The sequence below is a fragment of the Nelumbo lutea genome, chromosome 6 (assembly GCF_056320005.1).
Source record: "Nelumbo lutea isolate HS-2025 chromosome 6, American lotus-T2T, whole genome shotgun sequence".
In the NCBI taxonomy this organism is placed as follows: Eukaryota; Viridiplantae; Streptophyta; class Magnoliopsida; order Proteales; family Nelumbonaceae; genus Nelumbo; species Nelumbo lutea.
Genome location: NC_142689.1, coordinates 56,758,703 through 56,768,107, shown reverse-complemented (window position 1 = coordinate 56,768,107; position 9,405 = coordinate 56,758,703). Strand labels below are relative to the sequence as shown.

Here is a 9,405-nt window from a genome sequence, read left to right as displayed (position 1 = left end):
CGAAATAATCAAATCGGTAGAGTTAATCCAAGCTTGACTCATTAAAATGAATTTTTGTTATTTATTCAACTTGTTGATGTATTAAATATGTTTGTCACTACAATTTTCAATAGTTGTTGGTAAGATTCAATGGCATTACCGACAATCAAAGATAGAGTTCACAACGGTTGATTCACATTAGTTTCCAATTCATTGATTTAGTAACAGTTGGATATGCAATAAGCAAACGATGATAAACTTTGTTTCTAATTGATTGCTTTAGCAACAGTTATAGATAAAACGAGCAACAATTAAATAACCTTTGTGCCAATTCATTTGGTTTAACAACAACGTTGATCAATTGTTATTATTACTTATCTTTTGGCAACAACTATTTGTAATTATAACAAAGTGACTCGAACATAAACAGCCAAATGACCTTTTGGGACATCTGTGTCTGCTGCTGATAAAGTTGATTGATTTGCAGTAAGACAAGAATGTCGAAGAATCATTTTGGCATCAACCAATCTAGGCAAGCGGATGCCCATGGCTTCTATGAACACATATTGCAAGAATAAGAAGTCAAAGAACAAGGATTGATGAGAAGGAAGAGAATTCTGAGAATATTGGAGATTGTGATTTGTGTAGATGTGGAATGAGGAGATGTTAAGTAGTGTGGCCTCTCTCTCTCTCTCTATATATATGGACAGTAACATTGTCAATAACCGATGAGAGATGATGACAATAAGCGTGACTGAAGACTTAAAACAGAGTTACATGGGCCACGAGGAGGGACATGTCCACTTTTTCGGTTTTGAGGTTTAATTTGGTTATCATGAAACTGTGTGAGCTCATTGTATTTGACTCATAAGCAAGAGAAAATGCATGTGAAGGTCTGAGAGAAAATGGAACACAAACAAGTTTTTTGGCTTCCGCCTTTCTACGTACTGTGTCTCAATAACTGTGGGTGTTTTACTCTCAAACTATATAATAATACAATCGCAAGAAATTAACCAGAAACCAGGAATGAACATTTTACATTAAGGGGTTACAATGTCAGGGGTTCTCAGTGGAATGGGTATATAGGCGATATGCAATCAATCAGTTGTCCACTCTTCATGTCTACTCAAGTGGATTCAGTGGGACATGAAACGATGTAATATTGGTAAGTTAAGGCCTCTCAACAAATTTTCAGAAATGGGTCAAAAGGCAAAATCATGTGATTTCACATGTAGCATGTTCCTTAGAAGACCTAATATGAATAAATGTGGGTTCTCCTGCTACCCAATCTTTTAAGAATGGCATTCTGACCCCACCATTCATTGGTCTACCCATCTCTCACTCTACATATATATATATATATATATATACGTGTACACATGCTGAGGGAAAGTGCATCTTTCATTTTCTACTTCCAATCTATTAGTGTTGACGCTCTCTGTGTTCTCTAATACCAACTTCCCAGATCAATATCTTGTGAATCCTTCTTTTGCCAAGTAACCTTGAAAACCATGGGTTTCCACTTGCCTGGTTTGCTTCACACAAAGGAGATTCTTCGCCGCTCTCTTTCAGGAGGGAGGAACCAATCGCTTTGGTCAACAACAGCCAATGTTCCTAAGGGTCATTTGGCGGTTTATGTAGGAGAAGCAGAAAAGAGGCGGTTTGTTATTCCAGTATCCTACTTGAATCATCCTTCATTCCAAGAACTGTTAGGTCAGGCCGAGGAAGAGTTTGGGTTTGATCATCCAATGGGTGGCCTAACGATTCCTTGCAAAGAAGACACTTTCATCCACCTTTTGAATGGATTGTTAGAGGAGTAACACAAGATCTTCAGAAAAGCCAATGATGGAGAAACTAATCAATGCATAGAATTTCATTTGGTTGTCAATCTATGCCACAAGCTCCGTATGCTCAAAAGCTCAAAGGGCTGCAGCTTTGGATCCAAAAGATAGATTCTTCACTCAAAGCTAATGGAGGATGGGCCAGCATTAAATCTAAATTCTCCAATTTTGTAGTTCCTGCTGAATAGAAAAGACATTGCAATTGAAGTTGAGGAGGGGATTGAGATTGAAACCAATGTCCCGATTTTTCCAAAGAATATTGTTGAAATTTCAACATTGTAAATTTAAACTGTATAGCACCAAGGAGAATTTCTCCCAACGGAAGTTGAAATACCATTCAATAGCAAATCGTTTTTAATTTTCCATCTATTATTAGTTCAAAATCTGTGTTTTCTTTTTTAAATTATTGACTTTGTTTACCTATGGTGGATTTGGAACTTCTTAGTTATCTCGTGGATTATAGAGCATTGATACTGTTGATCTACAATAGCTACAGCACCGAATATAGTTGTACACAAACAACACCACATGGGTTTGCTGCCCTTCACATTGTGTCGGTGAATGGTTAAAAAGAGAAAGTAAAGCTGTTGCATTAATCCTTGATGAGAAATGGCCATAAACAGAACCGAAGAGCATAAACCAACACATTTTGTGATTAATGAAGTTGTAGGTCTCTCCATTCACCCAACTGTCAAGTGACCTCACAACACGTGTGAATCAATTCATCCCTCTTTAATTATAATACTAGTGATCACTAAAGCACGGGCTACTGTTTAAAAATGTATTGTTCAAGGGAAAAAAAAATTTTTTTTCTTTTTATAATTATTGAGCTTCAAATTTATTCATTTTTATATAAGTTGTATATTAGGAGAAGTACATGTATTAACTGCTCAACATGGGAACAAACTAATGGTAGTTTAGTTGTTACATTCTCTAGCTAGTTGTAGTGGAGACTTTGGATCAAATCCGGCCTATTGCCACCAGGGTCGGGGCTTAGGGGTTTGGGCCGGGGATGGCTGCTCCCAATTTGTGTGTTCTTATAAAGCCAAGAAATTAAAGGTTCTTAACATGAGATCAATAACCAAATTTAAAAGAAATGACATTTTCAAAATTCAACAAATAATGAAGATTACCAAAGGCTCACATTAAGTGTTGTTTTACTACATTTTACTATTGAACTAGAACAACCCATGCAACAAATCTATATTCACTTTATCTATAATATCTATAAAAGTGTAAATAAGTGTCTTGGCTTTTGGAAATTTCATTAGACAAAAAATATCCCATTTATAAATTTTGAATAGGAAAAACATAAATGGCAAATATGTCTTTTTACATCTTCATTTAATGCTTATTTTACAAAAGAGACAAAAGTACCTTCTATTATCTTTAGTAATTGGAAAAGTACCTAATGGTGAAAATGTCATTTACATTCTCATTTAGTGCTTATTTGGAGAAAGACCAATAATTACATCTTTTGCTCGATATAAGTTTAGTTATCAACGGGTTTTGGAAATCAAATTTCGATCACCTTCTTCTGGTAACAAAAAAAGTTTTTTCTTACATTGAAATCAAAATCTAATAATCTTTCATTGGTAACCAAAATAAATTATTTGCGTATTGATTTTGATAATTACTAGTAGGCCAAACCGTCAAAAAGAGGATTGTACTAAGAGTTGCAACATTTGGCACTCGAAAGAGAGCAATTCACTTTGATCGGCTTCATTTGTAATGTTTCAATAGTTTGGGAGGCCTATCAAAATATAATTTTTCATGGAACAATAGTAGCAAAAGGCTTCATGCAAAATTAAGGAGATTTACTATCAAATTTAGCACCAAATTTGAGGATTACCTTATTCAAAGTTTGTTGTTTTCAATGTGTTTGTGTTTGACTGTTTGGCTGAAACGGTTTTGAAAGATTTGTCTTTGATTCAAAACATTATTTATGCAGTAATGACAGGCAATACTAGATTTGTCTATAAATCATTGGTCGAGTGCAAATCTACATTCACAATAGTAGAATCGATATGAAAGAAGAAATGGAGTTGATATTCATAGTTTCATGCTTATAGCATTACACGTTTAAGGTAACTTCATATTGTGAGTTGAGAGCGCTATAATCTACTCTTGGAAAATTGGTTTTAGTTAGAAGAATACCTTGTGGCCGCATGTTTTAATTATTTATTTATGTGATTTGTTTCGTGTACAAAGTTATGTCAATGATTTTATATTTTAGGAATGCATCTTTGGTTGAGTTAGGATGAACTTCATTAGAAAATGTTTGTGGCTTAATTATGATTTAGATAGATTCTAAAGAAAATAAGAAGTGTAACCCATATTATACAAATGAAAAATTCATAGATTGGAAAACTCACAACATTCCTTTCTTGTGATCACCTAGAAAAGATATTTCCTTATTATAAATAAGAAAATTTCCAATAATTTTCCATAGGATAATAATGTTGTTTTCAATAAAAAGTAGCCTAGTTGGATTAGAATTATTTTATTTTGGAATTTTCAACATATTAGAAACCATTTCAATTATTGATTTATTTTTTTATTTATTGTAGAAACTATGGCAATAGAAACTAAAAATTCAATTTCCTTCAAAAATATCTTAAATCATTTGAGCTTGGAGGATTTTGGTGGTCATGAACCATGATGGTTACAGAATTAAGTATACAAGTCCCCATCCTTGATTAAAGTTTTATTAGGGGTGTATGTAGAGAGAGAGAGAGAGAGAGAATCTAATACTTTGGCATGATTCCGAAATAGGGGAAAGGCTTTTAATATGTACTTTCATTTTCTTGTTCATTCTCAAGAAAAACCCTTCCTCTTTTTATTTTTGTAAGATTGTGTCATATATATATATAATTAAACTCGATATAATTAGAAAAATTAACTTCTGATATATTATTATGATAATTATTTAATTTAAACTCAAGACAATTGTTTTTGCCATCGCCTCTCCATCTTATATCAATTCCATCGAAGAGGTAACAATGAAACTTGCTATTAAATTGGCATTAGTAATTTCTTCCTCTTTACAATCCTTGCATGATGTACTGTATACATTAAATAGTCCATAAAATAAAACAAAGAAGATACTTTAATGTAATTAAATTGAAAAAGAATTTATTGAATGATGTTTCTATTGGCAAGTACATAAGTATTTCCCTAATAACGTAGAGGTCCATGGGCTCATGCATTGCCCATGCACGACCACCATAAACACTAAAGACTCTAGGCCCATTGAGTTTCAGTAAACCGAATCCCTGAGATTCTTGTAGATAACTTACCAATTTAGATTAACTAGGATAACTATAATCCTCTTTCAAGAAAAGAGCTATACTAGATAACCCTCAACTAACCCAAATAATGTCTGTCATCTTGGTTCTTATCCTCTGTAAATCCCATTGAAACTCAATCACTACAGTTATAAATAGAGTGGTATTCGGCCCTAACCACATTAGGTTAGCTGAATTATTCTTTCAGTTTATTCTCTTCTATTTTATAGTAATTGTTATTTCTATTCTCAATTTATTGTTTTAACTTGGTATCAGAGCTATGTTGACAGAGACAGGTACTCATGGTAGCAGTCCAACAGCCTCCAACAGTAGTTCAACAACGAGCAACTTGCTCCCTTTAATCCAGAATGTCACCCATTACCTTCCTCTCAAACTCAGAAGTGATAATTATTTGTTGTGGCACACTCGATTCCTATCCTATGACACCATCATTTGTTAGTGTTTGTAGAAGGGAAGAAGAAACCCCCGCCTGAAGTTATACCAAATCTAGACGGTACGAGAATAATTGTCAACCCAGAATTTGAAAAATGGACGGGCATAGATCAACTTGTGTTGAGTTTGTTGATCTCCTCTCTCATTGAAGGAGTTATGGAGCAAGTGGTAGGTCTATTGAAATCATCAGAGGTATGGACATCCCTTTCTCACAGTTATTCCACCCACTCCCATTCCAAGGTACTACAGTTGCGGAGACAACTGCAAAATCTCAAAAAGGGATCTCTCTTTGTTTCTGCATATATACAATGAGTCAAATCTTCAAGTGTCTAACACTTAGTTTCTTTTTGGTCTAAAGTTTGTATGGAGTTTTCGGAACCAATTTGGTTGGAAACCGATTCAACACGTAGATTGCAGTCTCTAAAGCATATCCCCTAAAGGATGTGGGTAATTCCGAGCATGTGAGAAGTGACCGGACCATGTCTGACAATGTCCTATTCCTCCTCTCTGAAACACCGTTTAGCTGTGGTGTTGCACGAGGAGCTAACTGTAATATTAGACCATTGGCCTTCAAGTAGTCCCTGAATTCGTCAGAGAGATACTCGTCACCTCGATCTGATCGAAGGGCCTTAATTTCTCTCCCTAACTGTTTCTCGACTTCTTGTCTGAACTCCTTGAACTTTACAAAGGATTCGGACTTCTGTCTCATTAGGTACACGTAAACATATTGTGAGTAATCATCGGTGAAAGTGATGAAATACACGTATTGGTTATGAGTCCTAACACTCAGGGGACCACATACATCAGTATGTATAAGGTCAAGCGTGCTTGTGCACCTTTCAGGCTTACCATTAAATGGCCGTTTTGTCATCTTACCTCGGAGGCAAGGCTCACAAGTGGGAAGATCTTCTACAGTTAGAAAATCCAAATGACCATCCTTTACTAGTCTTGTGATTCAGTCAATACCGATATGGCCAAGTCGGTAATGCCACAGGAATGTGGGACTAACTATATCACGAGTCCTTTTCTTGGGGATTTTGACCGACGTAGTTTCGGTTAAGTTAGTTTCTAGAGAAAGATGTAGAACATAAAGACCGTTCTCTAGTTCCCCGCATGCGATGAATTTATTATTCCTTTTAATAGTAATCATATTACTAAAACAGACAGTATATCCATCAGCACACAGTTTAGAAACAGAAATCAAATTTATTCTTAAGTTTTGTACATAAAGACAATCCTTAAGTACAAGTATTCCTTCTCTAAAGACTAATTCTACGGTTCTTATCGCCGTAGCTACAACACTTGTAGAAGTCCCCAAGTAAAGTGTCATTTCTCCTTCAATCAGCCTTCTGCTTACTTTGAACTCCTATAGTGAATTACACACATGAGTTGAAGCCCCAGAGTCAACACACCAGGACACAGAAGCAACTAAAAGAATATTTTCCATGACACGAGTTTCGAAATTACCTTTCTTAGATTCCAGGTAGGCAAAACAGTTCCTCTTCCAGTGGTCGGCTTGCTTGTAGAAGTGACAAGCATCGGATGCCTTGTCTTTCTTTTGTTTCTTAGATTTAGTGGCCTTTTTCTGGGGCTTCCTCTTTGCCCTCCTCTTCATGCCATATTTTCCAGCTTCAACATGCATGGCTATCAGCTCATCCTTTCTAATCAGTTCCTCGGCTCGTTGCAACATGTTGCTGAGCTCTTGAACGTTGACATTCAGCTTGTTCATATTATAGTTTGTAATGAATGGATTGAAGGACGGAGGCAAGGACTTAAAAATGGCGTTTAACTGTGTGACCAGATCTAACCCGGACCCAAGGGCCTCCAGCTCATTTATGTAACCCATCATCCAGAGACAATGGTCATGAACTTGCTGCCCCTTCGTCATCTGCGCGGTCATGAACTGCTTCAAGACCTTTCGGCGAGTAGAACGGTTCTACTCTTCGTACATAGTTTTCAGACTATCCAATATGTCTTTGGCTAGTTCAATCTGATCGAACTGCCTCTGTATCAGATTATCTAAAGAGGCTATGATATAGCAGCGGGCTAGGGAGTTTTTCTCCTCCCATTCTTGGTATTCCCTCCTGCGGGCTTCTGAAGCCCTGTCTCTCGGACGATCTGATGCAGGATTCTTTGCCACTTTATCTAATTTTTCTGAAGTTAGGACCAACATAAGGTTTCTGTACCAGTCGGCATAGTTTGGGCCCTTAAGTTTGTTGTCTTCAAGCAACTTAGCAAATTGTCCATTTGCTATTTTCTAGTAAAACAACAAAATGTTAGTCCACAACCTTGGTTTTATTCATGTTACCTACATAGATATGGCTTTTAATCTATGCTCTATTTCCATTTGTTCATCTCTGGGATTTCCCTCCTATCTCAGTGATGGAGACGGTGAAATTTCTCTGGAAATGTGGGAAATCACATAAGGTGCATGGAGCTAACTGTTTCAGTTGCATAACCCCACCACCTCTCTGTGATGGATCATATCCACTCATCGTATGAGTTTCCCTTTGACCTTTGTCAGACAAGGTTCATAGCCATTTTAGGGTAAACATTTCTGTCCAGTGAGTGCTCACCCATCATATTCAAGTCCTGGCTTCAGAAAAACTAGATAAGTGGCTAAAATTCCTACTCCAGATCATCCAGGGGACAGAGCTTCTGAGGCCCGAAGAAGAAAATACCAAGAATGGGAGGATAAAAACTCCCTGGCCCTCTGCTATATCATAGCCTCTTTGGACAATCCGATACAGAGGCAATTCGATCAGATCAAACTCGCTAAAGATATATTGGATAGTCTGAAAACTATGTACGAAGAGCATAATCGTTCTACTCAACAGAAGGTCCTGAAACAGTTCATGACCACGCAGATGACTAAGGGGCAGCAAGTGCATGACCATTATCTTTGGATGATGGGCTACATAAACGAGTTGGAGGCCCTTGGTTCCAGGCTAGATCTAGTCACATAGATTGATGTTTTTATCAACTCTTTGCCTCCGTCATTCAACCCGTTAGTTATGAATTATAACATGAACAAGCTGAATGTTAGCATCCAAGTGCTTAGCAATATGTTACAAAGAGCTGAGGAATTAATAAGGATGAGCCAATAGCCATGCCTGTTGAAGCTGGAAAATCCGACAAGAAGAGGAAGGCAAAGAGAAAGCCCTAGAAGAAGGCCACCAAATCTAAGAAACAAAAGAAAGACAAGGCATCCAATGCCTGAAACTTCTGTAAGTAGGCCGGCCACTGGAAGAGGAATTGTCTTGCCTACTAGGAATCTAAGAAAGGTACTTTCGAAACTTGTGTCATGGAAACTAATTTATTAGTGACTTCTATGTCCTGGTGTGTGGACTCTGGGGCTTCAACTCATGTGTGTAACTCACTGCATGGGTTCAAAGTAAGCAAAAGGCTGAGTGAAGGAGAGGTGATACTTTACTTGGGGACTTCTACAAGTGTTGCAGCTACGGCGATAGGAACCGTAGAATTAAGTTTTAGAGAAGGGATTCTTGTACTGAAAGACTGTCTTTATGTACAAAATCTAAGAAGAAATTTGATTTCTATTTCTAAACTGTGTGTGGATGGATATACTATCTCTTTTAGTAATGTGATTACTATCAAAAGTAACAACAAATTCATTGCATGCGGGGAACTAGATGATGGTCTCTATGTTCTACATCATTCTCTAAAAACTAACTTAACCGAAACTACGTCGGTTGAAATTCCCAAGAAAAGGACTCGTGACATAGTCAGTCCCACGTGCCTGTGGCATTAATGACTTGGCCATATCGGTATTGACCGAATCACAAGATTAGTAAAGGATGGTCCTTTGGGTTTTCTAACAGCAGAAA

The 9,405-nt window shown here is 36.8% G+C and overlaps 1 protein-coding gene across 1 annotated transcript; it reads left to right on the top strand.

The window, feature by feature from the left end:
• Positions 1-1,379: 1,379 nt before the first annotated feature.
• LOC148848999 (auxin-responsive protein SAUR21-like) lies at positions 1,380-2,203 on the top strand. The gene has a single exon (XM_088951561.1). It carries the CDS (start codon positions 1,491-1,493, stop codon positions 1,797-1,799), a length of 309 nt encoding a protein of 102 aa, XP_088807687.1. The 5' UTR covers positions 1,380-1,490; the 3' UTR covers positions 1,800-2,203.
• Positions 2,204-9,405: the final 7,202 nt, after the last annotated feature.

Excerpts from the sequence above, each read along its gene's own strand:
- LOC148848999 (XM_088951561.1), top strand. The coding sequence starts at position 1,491 with ATGGGTTTCCACTTGCCTGGTTTGCTTCACACAAAGGAGATTCTTCGC.